The following is a 15,678-nucleotide window of genomic DNA, read 5'->3' as shown; positions in this document are numbered from 1 at the left end:
TGCATATAAGAACTCATCGTCTTCGATTATCGTGGTCCCCAATCCATAGTTCACGATATTGACCAGCAATTCTGAGTAAGTGAATCACACCCTCATGATGATACTTATACCCTGGGTTGACTAAGCAAGTTCTTGAGAGCTACTTCAATATGGTAAAAGGATTGTAAGATTCAAAATTCTCATTTTAAACTTTAATTTTAAAACAACTTTTTTTAAAATAAATGAAAAAATATAATGTAAGTTAATTGTTTATATGCTAAATCAATTTTCTCTTTAGTTTATTATTTAGATTTAATTTCATTCTCTAATTCTTTTATTTAATTTAATTTTCTAATTTTTAGAATCAATTTAATTTAGTATGTTATTTAACTTAAATTGACGATGCTAAAGAATATATTTTATTGTGATTTAAAACTATTTAACGACAATTTTTAATCACCACAAAGTACAACTTTTTAATAGTGTTGATTCAATTTAGATAATATGACTAAATTGAATTGATTTCAAAATTAAGAGCGATTCTAGTTGTAAGATATCTAATGAAACCATTGCTGGAATTGAGATCTCATTCAAAGAGAAAGATATCAAATATCTCAAGTTTCTTTTTGTATATTATATGAATGATCCGATCCGTAAGGACCATGATTGAGAATTTTTTGATCGTCTTTCTCCGAGAAAGAGGCGAAACAAATTGAAAAAAATGAACAAAAATCTGACAGACTTAGGTCTCATTAGCATGCGTCAGGGAATTGAACATAAAATTAGCCAGGGATAGTCAATATTAATAATTCTATCTGAATTAAAGAATTATGGGAATTTTAAGATATCTATGGTGGGAATGTCGGTTGTTGGATTTTTCCATAACCATTGTTATAACCCCGAGTTAAATTTTTAGGCTGTTGCTTTCTACACCTCCAAAATGTTTCCTGCATCCTTTTCGAAATGTTTTTTTACCTTTCGAATTGATCATTCCGAAAGTCAAATTTGCAATCAATCTAAAATAGAGTTTTGCATTCCAGATTAATCCGAAAGCTAAAAAAGGACCACAGGAAACAATAGCCTAATTTCTGGTTCTCCCTGCCGGTTTGCCCTGTCCTCTATACATGTCCTTTTTTTATTTTTATATTTCTTATCCTCTAAACATTTTTTTTTTGCCTGGCATAGAGAATTTTTTAATTCCTAAAATCCATAAAATATTTGTTTTAAAGTGAAACAAGAAATAAAAAATTTATAATTTATAACTTTTGACAATCAAAAGATTAATTTTCTATTTCATATTTTAAAATATAATTTTTTGACTGTTAAAATTGTTTAAATTCAAGTTAGTAAACAAATTAAAAAACTGATTTAATAGGTTTAAAATCCATTTTGATTTTTTTATTATCTTGATTCTCACAATGTTAAATAGCTAGAAGAACTATAAAATAAAAAATTTCTGACGATAAAATATTACCACAAATTACAAATATCTTATTCTTTGTTTGACTCACATTTAGCATAATAACTAAAAATTACATTTTACAAATTTTAAGAACTAAAAAGAAAAATTATAAATTTGGTGAACTAAAAAAATAACTCTAATTTAAAGGATTAAAAACATATTTAAACTCATATAAATTTCCATTATTAGGCCAATATACACAAGCCCAAACATTTAAAGTTGATATATAGAACATTTGCCTCAGTATTTGACTTGCCAAGGGAATTCACACCACACTTGACATTTAAGAAATTAGAGTGTCTGTCAATTACATTAGCCAAAGCAAACAATTCTATATCCATAGTTTTCCAACCTATTGCAGTTTGTACACGGTTAAATTGCATACAACAAAAGGAAAATCTTCCCTAAAAATAGTGGAAAATAAAACTATGAAGGCGTATACAGTTTCATTTCATCTATAACTGTCCGTGTATGATTCATGCACAAAAATTGATCAAAATATAGTTCTGAAAAATCGTCCACCATTTAGTATACCTGAAAACTCTCTCTTGGGACACACAAACTCATTTGGCCGCAATGCAGACCTGCTAAATTTTTATGATGTCTTTTTAACTATTCTTTGGAAAGTGTCAACTGCCTGTAGAGTAATGTGTTCTCATCATCATCAATATCACCATCATCATAATCCACAATAGACAATTCCTCTGACTCAAACTCTCTATCCATAGCTAAACCACCTGATTCGATTAGCTGCATCTCTGATTCTATTAAAGCCTCCATCTTAGCACGTTCCCTGTCTCTCGGATAGGTCCTATAAAGAAATGTGTAGATTATACAGCATAGAGCCATTGGAATTCCTATTGCAGTGTAAAGAGACTTCGCCAATGATGCAGCATTCTCTCTGTCTGTTAAAATCTCTTGAGATTCACTAGACCCTTCAGGAATGGGCTTATACCCATAAACATGCTGGGCCAAAATCCCCACTGCAGGGGGAGCAAAAGATGATAGTATAGATTCAAAAGATCGGTCCATGGCATATACACTTGTGCGGGATCTCTCTGGAACTATCTCTGCAAAAATTGGACTAATGTCCATGCAGCAGACAAGTTAACCTATGAATAAACATATAACTTTAACAAGCTTTTCTACAATCACACAGAGCTGTCTTTCAGTTCTAGAATCTAGATCACAACAAAAGCAATAAATTATGCTATGTTTACCATTCTATTTCTCTGCCATGGGCACATGCAGAATTGTTTGCACTAAAGTAAACAAAAACTACTAATAAAGATGTACAATACCAAAAGAATTTAATTTTTTTATCCATAATCCAAAAGAATTTAATAATAATTTAGAAAGTGAATTGAAAAGAAAATTCGAAAAAGATGAATTTATTTAAGGTACCTATTAAAACACTACAAATTGGTTTGCTCTAACTTAAACTCTTTTGCATTTTGTAAGCAAGTTTAAGATGGAAGACATTTCAAGTTCAAGTGAAGTGCCACTGGTCTAGAAAGCAGAGAGGACTTTATATTGGTACCTACATGTGTTTAACCAATCACCAATGTATTGTAACATAATAGAACAACATATAAGCTTAACTAATCATCTTAACAAAGTTGGATGGTGTGAAAGATAATACTAGGATGTTTGTAGCAAATGCTGTACCAAATAAGGATAATTGATTGGAAAAATGATTAAGCAAACCGAGGGAAAAATGGTTAGTTTGAGATATGTACTTATTCGTAGCTGGACCATTCCAAGATATCAAGAGCCCCATAATGATTAGAACCAAACCATGAGATATTATCGTGGATGGATCATCTGGCAAACCGATCAAAAGAAGTGCTGCTAGGGGGATTGCTGATCCAGAGCTTATCTGTGCCAGAATTATCCTCCCAGAATTTGGATAGCGCTTGGATAGGATATCTCCCATCTTTCCTCCAAACAATCCCCCAATAGAACTGGCAACCACAAACAAACCCATGAGGAAAGCAGTTTTCTCATGGGAGAAGCCAGTCAGCTCTAACCACATTGGTGCAAATGATAAAGCAGACCAGGGAAAGGAGCCAGTGACACCCTGGGCAACAATAATCTGAAAAGATGAAATCTTCAAAACTGACTTGGATTCCTGAACCAGATCTTTCACTTCAGACCAAAATGTTTTATTTGGAGCTTGCCTTCTACTGTTTGTACCATTATCTGAGAAGTGTGGATCATTGGCAAAGAGGTATACTAAAGCACCTACTATAATGCTTATTAATCCCACAATATGAAAGGAAATTCTCCAACCAGGGATACCAAAGACTGTTATTGGAGCTATCAACACTGAGAAGAGGCCTCCAATAATTGATCCAACATTTCCTGTTAGTTGAAGCCATCCAAAAGCCATGCCACGATTGCTATCATCAGTTGAGTCGGCAACAAGGGACTGAATTGCAGGTGTTACAAGTGCAAGGCCAATCCCATTAAATGCTCGCGATAAAGCTACCTATAATACAATGACTTCAAAGTTCAAAGTGAATACAATCAGCCAAATATCTACAATAGTATAACAGTTATACTGACATGGCTTTAAGAACCCCATATATGTGCTTATTGCCTAGTGCAAAAAGAAAAAAGCCAACGTACAAAAACATGCTTTTGGAAATTAGAGTAGTCTTAACTCTTGAGTACTAATTTCTGTTGACAGAATAATCATTTTTCAGTTATAGTTTTCAGTTAGAGTGTTAGTTTTGTTAGTTATAGCTGAGCTGTCATTAATTGTTTAGTTAGTTACAGTTAATTATAATTAGTTAGTTATATTTTAGCTTTATAAATACATGTAAAGAATAACACCTTTTGTAAGAAAGCATTTTATCAATCTAAGATCAAACACCTCTCTGAACTCTGTGTATACTTTCTTCTCTGCAAAGCTTTCTTCTTCTTTCTTCATCATGAATCAATACAGTTTCATTATGGTATTAGAAGAGCTCTGCTGCTTTACTCTGATTCCTTTATCCATTGTTCTTTGCTCTTCGATTTTGATATTCCTAAACCTTGATTCACCATCTCTGAAATTGATCAATCCCTAAATGTTCATAGTTCCTATTATCTACATCCAAGTGAGAATCCAACAATTGCACTTGTTTCACCTGTTCTCGATCCAACAAATTACAATTCATGGAGTAGATCCCCTATATTTGCACTTGAGTTCGTGATGGAACCCTTCCGCAACCTTTGATTACCAATCCCCTACATCTTGCATGGAAGAGATGCAACAATATGGTAATTTCATGGCTTGTTCATTCAGTTTCAGCTTCAATCAGACAAAGTATCTTATGGATGGACAAAGCAATAGACATTTGGAAAGACTTGAAGTCATGATATTCACAAGGAGATTTATTGTGCATTTCGGATCTGCAGCAAGAAGTTCCAGCTATCAAACAAGGTGATTCTTCAATTACTGATTACTTTACAAAATTACGCATGATTTGGGATGAATTAGAAAGTTATAGACCAGATTCAATCTCCACGTGTGCAATAAAATGTTCATGTGATGCACTTGCTAGTGGTAATGGAAAGAAAAACACAGGATCAAGTTAAGCAACTTTTGAGTGGTCTGAATGATCAATATGGTAATGTTAGATCAAATATTTTGATGATGGATTCTCTACCTCCAATAGCTAAAGTTTTCTCATATGCTGTTCAACAAGAACGACAAGTGCTTAATTCTATCTTAATTGGAAATCTGAAATTGAGGTTAAAGGAAGCACAATTAATGCTGCTAGTTCAGGATCAGCACCAACATGTAGTTATTGTGGCAGAGTTGGGCACATTGTACATGTATGCTATCTAAAGCATGACTTTCCTTTTTCCAGAGGAGGTAAAAGAGGTAGAGGTTCATATGGTAGAGGAACCAAAATGTGCAGTCATTGTGGTAAAAGTGGACACACTGTTGAGGAATGCTACAAAAAGCATGGTTACCTCCAGGACATAAGTTTTAAAATAACAAAGCTGTAGTGAACAATACTGTAACAGGAGAAGCAGAAAACGATAATGACAGTGATCAGCTAAAACAAGAAAATGGTGATATTCGTTTTACAATTACACAGCAACATTATAAGGCCTTGGTGGCTCTAATTCAGCAATCTAACCTTGGGGATTCATCCTCTACACCTCATGTTAACCAAATTGGTACTTTTCCACAGCACAATGTATCTGCTGTAGGGAATGTTCTTCCTTTCATTTGCACTACACACAATGAAAATTTTGCAACCTGGATATCGGATTCAGGAGCGAGATCACGTTTCTTCATCCTTGTCTTCATACAATACATATAAACAAATTAAACCCATTATAGTCAGATTACCTACAGGACAACAAGTGTTATCCACACACTCAGGAACAGTAAAATTGTCTGAGTCCTTATCCCTTGTTGATGTTCTTTATCTACCATGTTTCTATTTTAATCTTATTTTTATTTCCAAGTTGGTTTCATCTCTGAATTACAAACTGACTTTCCTCTCAAATAAATTTCACATAAAGGACGCCAGCAGCCTGAAGATGATTGGTACAGTTGATGCGAATGATGGATTGTACAAGCTAGTCATGCCTTCAGCCTTCGATATGATAACAACCAGAACCACCAATGATGTTGCTATGACATTTTTCTGTAATAAAGTGCCAATGGATTTATGGCATTTTCATTTAGGACATGCATCTCATGATAGATTACATGTTATGAAACAATCTTATCCCATTATCTTCAATGATAAATCATTTGTATGTGATACATGTCTTCGTGCTAAGCATATAATGTTACCTTTTCCCAATAGTATGCCGTTCATTCTTTTGATTTGATACATGTTGATATTTGGGGACCATGTGCCAATCCTTCCATGAATGTGGTCATCGATATTTCTTAACTGTTGTTGATGATCACACCAGATATGTTTGGGTCTTTCTCAGGAAAACAAAAGCTGAAATGCAATCTCTTTTGAAAAGTTGTATTACTCAAGTTGAAAAACAGTTGATACCAAAGTAAAAACCATTCGTTCTGACAATGGTGCAGAGTTTCTCATGCATGAATTTTATGCTTCAAATAGGTATTATTCACCAACCATCTTGTGTTGAGACACCTCAACAAAATGCGATTGCTGAAAGAAAGCATCAACATCTTTTAAATGTTACTCATGCTTTGTTATTTCAATCACATTTGCCTCCCATATTCTAGTCTTTTGCAGCAATGCATGCTTCACATTTAATAAATTGTTTGCCAACTCCTTTTCTAAATAACATTTTACCATATCAAAAACTCTATGATATACCTTATGATATTTCTCATCTTAGAATTTATGGTTGTCTGTGTTATGTAGGCACTTTAACTGCTCATAGAGGAAACTTGATTCTAGAATTGTTCCTTGTCATTTTCTTGGGTTTAAACCTCATACCAAAGGATATGTTAATTCTAATCTTCAAACTCAAGCCATAGAAGTTTCTTGCAATTTGATCTTCTATGAGGATTGCTTTCCTTATTCAAAAACACAATCTGCTAATTCCTCACCCTTTTCTTCCTCCATATTGCCATCTTCCAAAACCACATATGATGATTTATCTACTGAAGATATTTGCCAAAATGGCATTCATCAACCAGACCCAACTTCTGAATCAGAAACCAATTACTCACCTACTTCCATTTCTCCCTCAAGTTCACCTTCCCAATCCCCTGAACCTCTTCCTTGTTGTTCTGATCAACAGAAACAAAGGCCAGCAAAGTACAATAACTTTCATACAACTTTCACATCTGTTGTTACCACTCATACTTCAAGTATTCGCTATCCTCTCTCTTCAGTCATTTTTTATGATAGACTTTCTTCATCACATCATAGTTTTGTCGTGTCCATTTTCTCTAATGTTGAACCCAAATCTTATACTAAGGTTGTCAAATATGATTGTTGGGTAAAAGCTATGCAACAAGAGCTCACTGCTTTAGAGCTGAATCATACATGGGTTTTAACTGATCTAGTCTTCGCATAAAAATGCTATTGGCTGTCATTGGGTGTATAAAATTAAGCACAAAGCTGGTGGTTCTATTGAACATTACAAGGGCAAATGGATGGTCTTAATTACATGAATATTTTTTCAAGAACATACGAAACATATCGAGATTGATTGCCACATTGTTTGGGAGAAACTTAATTCTGGCCTCTCGAAGTTACTACCTATTTCCTCTACTCATCAACTTGCTGATATCTACACTAAAGCCCTCCCTCCTGGTGTTTTTCAGACTTTTCATTCCAAGCTGGAAATGTTTGATATCCATTCCTCAGCTTGCAGGGGGATGTTGACAGAATAAGTTAGAGTGTTAGTTTTGTTAGTTATAGCTGAGCTGTCATTAATTGTTTAGTTAGTTGCATTTAGTTATAATTAGTTAGTTATTTTAGCTTTATAAATACATGCAAGGAATAACACCTTTTTGTTAGAAAGCATTTTATCAATCTAAGATCAAGCACTTCTCTGAACTATGTGTATACTTTCTTCTCTGCAAAGCTTTCTTCTTCTTTCTTCATCATGAACCAATACAGTTTCATTAATTTCTTATACATTTTTAAGCACACTTTAGTGGAATAAAACAATCACAGAATCACCTATCTTTTGGAGAAGTTAAATGAGAGAGTTTCTAATAAAAAGTTATCAACATAATTTGATTTTTGCTTATTCAAGAAACTGTTCAATTTACTTTCATATTTTCTCTTCCTTTTCCTACAAGTGCTTAGCTAATGGCATAAGTTGATTTTAGTTTATGCGATAACTCAATTCAATTCATTTTACCTTCCTATTTACTTTTCTTATATATGGTCATGGCATAAGTTGATTCTAGCTTATACAAGAAACTCAATTCATCTTACCTGCACACTTTTCCTATAAGTCCTCATGCACAAGTTTATCCAAACAGGATTAATCTACTTCGCGATTCGCAAGAATCACATACCTAAACTAGGCTCCTATGAAATAAGTAATAACAATTGGTGATAAGAAAAGCAACAGTTGATATTTCAACATATCCATTCATGATGTGCTATACACGTGCAACGACTTATATTACCCAATTTTACCCTCACCATCCCTAATTAAAAACCACACTATGCGAGAGAAATTGCAAAGCTATAAGGTTTTGAAATTTAGAAACACTCTCCTCAATCCTATAGCTATATAGTTAAGCAAACAAAGACATTCACTCACAATTAAAGAGTAATGAATAATACGGTAAGAAACGGCGGTGACCTGGAAGAAAGTGGAGGAGAACGCGACGAGGAAGGTGGCGGCGGCCCAGAGGAAGGCCCCGACGGCGATGACGTGGGCGCGGTTGTGGCGCACGGCGAGGTAGGCGGCGACGGGGTAGCAGGAGGACTGTACGATGGATCGGAAGAGAGTGAGGTAACCCAAACCGGTGGGGTCGGTGTGGAGCGCCGTGCCAACTTCCTTGTACACTCCCGGAAGCAGCGACTCGTCGGCCCTCTCCATTATCCCCGCCAGGTTCACCAGCAACAGCGTCACCGTCTCCGCCTTCATCTCCACTCTCACTAACACCAACACTAAATATTTGTTAATTATTAATTATCTCTCTCTTTTTTTTTTTTTTCTCTTGTTCTCTTGAGTGGATCTTCGAAATGAAATCGAACAACACCGTGCTGCTTCATTTCTAGCTCTGAATCCACGATTTGTGAATTGGTGATGATGTCAGTTGTTTATTCCAACTTTCGTTCAAGTTCAGTGCCAGCTGGCGGCGTTTCGGAGGCGCCAGCGAGGCGTTCTTGTGGGCACGTGTGAGATGCACAGAATGACTAGTCAGTCGGTCGGTCACTCCTTACTTACCCATTTTATTTTACTTTTACTTTTTATTTGTATAAAAGAATTAGGTGGATAAGTTTTTTTAGAATCACTCATAAAAAAGAAAATATGAAAAAAAAAAATAAGATGAGATTTTTTATAAATAAAAATAAATTTTTTATGAATTAATTTTTAAAAGTTTATTAATATAATTTTTTTAAAAGATGAGATGCCATCTATAAATTAATTAATGAAAAACTCATTTAAATTAGTAGAGAAGCTCTTTTTTTTTTTAAATACTTCTAAAAAAACTTACATCCAAATACTAGATTAGTGACTTCCGAACAAGCTTTTCTGGAATATGATCGCATTCTTAACTTCTCTTTTGTCTTCAACTCCGTCCGCGCCTTCTTCCCTAGGTTAGAGTTGTCAACGGTGATGTTGGGTGGTCGAAAAGGGAGGTGCAGGAAGTATAAGCTGCAGTGGCATAGAAAAACCAGAGTAAGCCACGGCCCTTATGAGATGTGAGGAGTTAAGAATGAGTAATACACACTACACTGGACAAAAAATAAAAGTAAGAATTTGTTTGGTTAAGATTCTCTATGAATACTTCTAGGAGACAAAAATAATGAGATGAGTAAAATGGTGGACTCTTCATTAATTAATCATTAGTTAATTGTAGATGTTCGCCCATCTCTTAGAGAAATTAAATGGAAAAAAAATTACAAATTAATTAAGGATTAAGTGATGAAGAGATATTTTAACTTATAAAAAAACATATCTCATTATTTTATTATCTTAAAAGTGCTTTTAAAATAATTTATCCAAACAATCACTAGGACACGTTTGCTGAAGTTATGAGTGGTTATTAATTTGGGTAAACAGACAATTTGGTCAAAGTGTAACTTTAATACTTGAAAGTTGAAAGTAATAAAGGCCAATTCTAGCATAGACAAGTCTCCCATATGGTCTAATATGGACCCTTTCTGAACACTGTTGGATTCATCTCATCCACACACTGTTTTGTTGCACCCTCTGCACTAGATTTTTCTTCTTTCTCCAATCCTTTTTTTTCTATTCCATTCTGCAATAGGTTTGTTGTCGCTCACACGACTTCGCAATCCATTTGTAGATAAAAATATTTTGATGAAGATGGTACATAATAAAAATATACACACTAATCTAATGACTGACTGTCAATAGTGGTACAAAATAGATAATGATGATGGTCCACCTAAGTAATGGTCAATAATTCAAAAATTATAATTTATCACTCATTTTAATTCAAAAGTTTTTTTTTAGAAGCTAAGATAGTATTATTAATGATGCTCAATTCAGCACAAGTAATGCTAAAGGCCAAGCCAAAAAAGTGAAATACAGAAATTCAAAATCCTCATATAACAATAAATCCCAGCATAACAATACTGCTATATGTACTCCATAACATAAAAAATGCTCTCCCTGCTTATTGAAGCCTTTTAAAAAAACGTTCTCTGTATCCTGACCTTTGAAAATAAATACATTCCTTAATGCAGCACATGAAAACACATTCTTACGACTTGGATTCAATTTCATGCAAAATGGATGATGGATGGTGGATGGAGGGCTTCAAAGTTGTGAAATGTCACGACATCATTATTTGCTTTTCAAATGTTGTATTGTAATTTTAAAATATTGAAATTCTGATACTGGGGACAGATGTCGTACAGGATGTCACGACATCACGCTTCAGAACATGCAGATTATATTTGACAGTGTGAACAGTTTAAACAAGTAAATAACACAAGAGAATTGTTAACCCAGTTCGGTGCAACCTCACCTACATCTGGGGGCTACCAAGCCAGGGAGGAAATCCACTAAAATAGTGTTAGTTCGAAGATCTAACAGCCACTGTTTACAACCTTCTCACCTAACCACTACCCGTGCAACCTCTACCTAAGAGCCACTCTTAGATATGAGAACCCCTCTCACTCCCTCTCAATCACACTCCCGTGTTTACAATTAAATCAAATACACACCAGAGATTGCTCTCTGAACAATAGAGATCAACTCCACACAAACTATAGAGATCAACTCTACACACTATAGAGATCAACTCTACACACTCAGGTCCAACACTTGATGTTAGGATAACATCAAGGTGGCTCACAAAACACTCAAGTCCCAAAACTCACAAAATAACTCTTCAATCCCGGACTTGGTACAGAACTCGTGCAGCCTCCATGTTTATATAGCAGTGTGCGTATCTGGGCTGCAACAATCTTGCGCTGGATGAGATCTATCATTTTCCTGAAAATCTGCACTTAAAGATCTAAAAGATCAAGTTTGATCTTTTAGTTTTTATCTTTAATCTTTAATCCCTGAACGAACTATTCAAGTTTGTAATTCGAACTTTAATTATCTTTTAATTCGTTCCAAGAGATAGATCGTCTAATATGTTGCTAACTGCACAATAATCTGTTAAAGAGATAACAGATTTATGTGTCCAGTATTTTCGGGCCGGATGTCAGGACATCGTGTCCGACATCGTGGATCCTGCACACTCTGTTAAAGATATAACAGATTTGTGTGTCCAGTATTTTCGGGCAGGATGTCCTGGACATTGTATCCGACATCGTGGATCCTGCAGCTTCAATTCTTCATTTGACATTTTATCTTGCCTTGTGCATTGTGCAGCCCGATCTGATTCCTTGACATAACGTTGGACATCATGTGCAGCAACTCCAGCTTTCCTTCATTGTCTAAGTGCTTATGTTTTAACAAAATCTTAGCCAATCTTTTAAACACTCAGTAGAGCTAAGCACTAACAAATATTATACGTTATTATATGTTATAATATTATAGTATTATAATATTTAAGTTATTATTATTTTAGGGTTTAGTCTTAGTATAAAAATACTATTATTTTCATTGATACAGACTTATGCTACACTATTCATTATTCATTATTTATGTTTATTATAAAAGGAAGGTATGGTTCACACTGCATTTTACAAAGTAACAATCTTATATATTTTTCAGAATACAAAAAGGTCTTTTATTTTCATATTTTTCTTATAGTCTTTGTGGTATATTGTTTCTTTAATGTTAAATACACTAAATTGGGGAGTTTTACTAGAAGATTTTTTTTCTTTCAATTTTTCCTAGTATGGGGTTTTTATATTTAACGTTGGATGCACTAAATTATTTACATTTTTACTAATAAGTTATTTTTGTATTTTTTAAGATGACTAGTGAAGAACCCATAATAAGAGATAATGCTAGCGACTTTTGATGACGAGCAACAACACGATGTTCATAAACATGAAGAACCAAGAAATCAAAATGAGTCATCTTCATATTTTGAAACTATTAGTAGTCAATTTTCAGAAAATTAAGAGTACTCAAATCCTTATCAGAACAAAGGGAGTGTGAGTACAAATGACCTTTGTGAAGTTTGATATTTGAATCAACAGAAGCAATTATGAATGCCATTAAACAATTTCATTTTGTGCATTCATTTAATTTTGATGTGACAGAGAACAAGAGTGACAAGTATGTTGTCATGTGTAATCAATATGGTAACGGATGTTATTAGAGAGCGAGAGTATCATTCAATAAAATACGCAAGAGGTGAGAGTTGAAGAAAATAAATGGTATTCACACTTGTACAACTTTTCTCATATCACAAGATCATGTTAGGCTCTATATTTGCTCATTTTATTTTGGTCCTCTAATATATTTAGGTTCAATTTGGTTCTCTAATTTTTTTTATCCAATTAGGTCCTCATTTTTTTTGTTCAATTTGATCCTCCAATTTTTAAAATCGATTCATTTTTTTGGGAAATATTGTATTTTGTGACGGTTTAAAACTACTTAGTGACGATTTTTAACCACCACAAGTGCGATTTCTTACAATTTAGATCAAAGGACCAAATTGAATTGTCTTAGAAAATTAGAGGACAAATTGAACCCAAAAAAAAACTAAAGGGTCAAACTGAATCTAAAAAATAAATTAGAGGACACAAAAACAAATTTAACCTTAATTATTCCACAGCAAAACAAATGGTAGTGAGACGGAACTACACCACAGGAAACCAATTAAAAAACAAATACAAGATCAACAATCCAATTGGAAAACAAAAAATGTTGAGGGATCTAATAAAAAACTCCAGAATAATTGAGGGACATTCTGAGCAATTTAGCCTAACAAAAACATACGAACTTAAGACTTCAATGTCATCCAATTGCTAAACTTTCATCGCATAGGAGCAAGTAATGCAAAATCATATTACAATATAATGTTGAGCAACAGTTGTTTCAAGATGAACTAACTCACTGAAAATCATCAGAGACTTGTTTTTTATTTTTTGAGCCAAACTTTAGTGTTGCCTTTCCTGAAAGATATATATAATTCAGATAATATTTTAATAATGTTATTGAATTTTAATTTTCTATTAATATTTTAATAATGTTATTCAGATAATATTCTTAGAAGCAATAGAATAGACAGGAAAGAAGGTGAGATAAGTAGAGGCTGCATAAAAAAAAATAACTCAAAGAAGTCGTCAAAGGGGATGAAAATTTACCTGAGAATACCAAAAGAGAGAGAGAAGGAGACAAGAGAGAGAAAAAGGCACATTCAAGGTCGGAGGCAGGAAAGAGACAACGAAGGGCAAACAAAGATAATGAGAGAGAAAGTGTTTGGATTGTCAGCAACAAATAATTCGGCAAATTTTCCCATTTGGGGTTGTTTTAAAAACTTTTTCCCCAGATGGGGTGGTTTTGAAACAATTTACCCAAGGGGGCTGTTTTCGACGTAAATGCATGCATGGTGCAAGCAAACCGCCAGTGGGACTGGCGGGTTTGCTGCTGGTGACTGGACTCGCCAATGACAGTGGCGATATGCACATGTTTGACTGGAACTCGCCATTCGAAGTGGCGACATGCGACAACAAGGGAAACCACCAGTTTGACTGGCGAGTTCCCAGCATGTAGGCCTCAGGGCTAGGCGTCAGTGGCATAGGCCATGCAACAGGCCATGCAGGGTTGCAGCTGCAGCAGGGTGGATTCGCCAATGAGGATGGCGGGATGCGCTTCACCGGAATCGCCAAGCTGGCTGGCGATTTTCTTTGTTTCAAACTTGTCCATTATAAAAGCAAGAACTCAGCTACGCTTGCTACGTTTTCTTCTTCTTCTTCATATTACTCCAGTTCTTCATATTACTGCACTACATTGTTGTTCTTCTTGTTTTGTTTCTGGTAAGTATTTTATACTGGTAAATATATGTTGTATTATATATATATATTTTGAAACATAATTTTAGTGAAAATTATTTACGTGGTTGTTCTTGTTGTAGGACTGTGCTTGTTCCTGTTACTATTACGTGGTTTCTTCTCCTGCAAGCTATTACGTGGTTTTTCTATTTGGTAAGTGTTTGTTAACTTGGCTTGGTAATTTTAGTTAATATGTCAATATTATTTAAGTTAGATTTTTTAAATTATATATTATTAGTTTGTTATATATAGTTATATATATATATATATATATATATATATATATATATATATATATATATATATATATTGTTAGGTTAGTTTTAGTTAATTTGATAATATTATTTTTTTAAAATTTTGTAAATTAGTATAGTATTAATTGTTTTATATATAGATATGCTAAGTTTGTTGATGTTAGGTGAAACTTTTAAATTTTAAGTAGTATGTTTAAATATGATTTAGTTGGTATATTATTATTTGTACATTAGTTATAGTTGATTTATTAATATAATTTTGTTAAGATTTTTAAAATTTGTATGTTATTATTTGTGATAAAATTATTTGTACGTTAATTTTAGTTGTTATATTATTATTATTTGGTTTAGATTTATTAGGTTTGTATGATATTATTTGTATTATATATATGGTATTTTAGGTTTAGTTAGAATGTGAATATTATTTAGTTTATTGAATTATAGTTTTTATTGAAATATATGATACTTTATTAATTTTATATATACGTTCTTTAAATTTTTTATTCCATGAAATTTTTTTGATTTAATACCATTTTTTTGTGTATAATATTTGTTATATAATTTAAATTTTAATAATTGGAAAAAAAATATGGTCATTTAATTAAATTAATGTAGGTATTTTAATATTTAATTTTGTTATGTATAGAGTATTTTAGTTAGTAAATTAAGTTTTGTTGTGTTAAATTTATGTACGTGTTTTATTTTATAATTTTATTAAGTACATATTTTAATTTGGTCATTTATTTCAATTTATGTTGCTATGTTAATTTTTAATTATGTTATTTGTAGAGTATTTTAAGTAGTATTTTAAGTTTTTTGTGTAAAATTTATGTACGTCTAACAATTTTTAATTTTATTATGTATTTTAATTTGGTTATTTATTTAAATTTTTGTAGCTATTTAATTTTTAATTTTG

General features: G+C 33.1%; 1 protein-coding gene across 2 annotated transcripts; it reads right to left on the bottom strand.

Annotated features, from left to right (window-relative positions):
- Window positions 1-1,639: 1,639 nt before the first annotated feature.
- On the bottom strand, window positions 1,640-9,156 carry LOC114384916. 2 transcript variants are annotated; one of them, XM_028344756.1, is made up of 3 exons: window positions 8,708-9,156; window positions 3,181-3,932; window positions 1,640-2,525 (listed from the first exon to the last, which is right to left on the bottom strand). In XM_028344756.1, exons 1-3 carry the CDS (start codon window positions 8,993-8,995, stop codon window positions 2,054-2,056), a joined length of 1,512 nt encoding a protein of 503 aa, XP_028200557.1. In that variant the 5' UTR covers window positions 8,996-9,156; the 3' UTR covers window positions 1,640-2,053. The 2 variants fall into 2 exon arrangements, with proteins under 2 accessions (XP_028200557.1, XP_028200558.1); XM_028344757.1 differs by having other exon boundaries at window positions 3,181-3,946; window positions 8,708-8,838.
- Between the last annotated feature and the right edge of the window lie 6,522 nt (window positions 9,157-15,678).

Source organism: Glycine soja, chromosome 14 (genome assembly GCF_004193775.1).
Source record: "Glycine soja cultivar W05 chromosome 14, ASM419377v2, whole genome shotgun sequence".
Classification (NCBI taxonomy): domain Eukaryota; kingdom Viridiplantae; phylum Streptophyta; class Magnoliopsida; order Fabales; family Fabaceae; genus Glycine; species Glycine soja.
This window is presented reverse-complemented; position numbering and strand designations above follow the sequence as displayed.

Coding starts and splice junctions, on each gene's coding strand:
- LOC114384916 (XM_028344756.1), bottom strand. CDS start 8,995: ATGAAGGCGGAGACGGTGACGCTGTTGCTGGTGAACCTGGCGGGGATA. Junction 3,933..8,707: donor TCTCCTCCACTTTCTTCCAG/GTCACCGCCGTT, acceptor ATTGTATTATAG/GTAGCTTTATCGCGAGCATT. Junction 2,526..3,180: donor AATGGTCCAGCTACGAATAA/GTACATATCTCA, acceptor CATGGACATTAG/TCCAATTTTTGCAGAGATAG.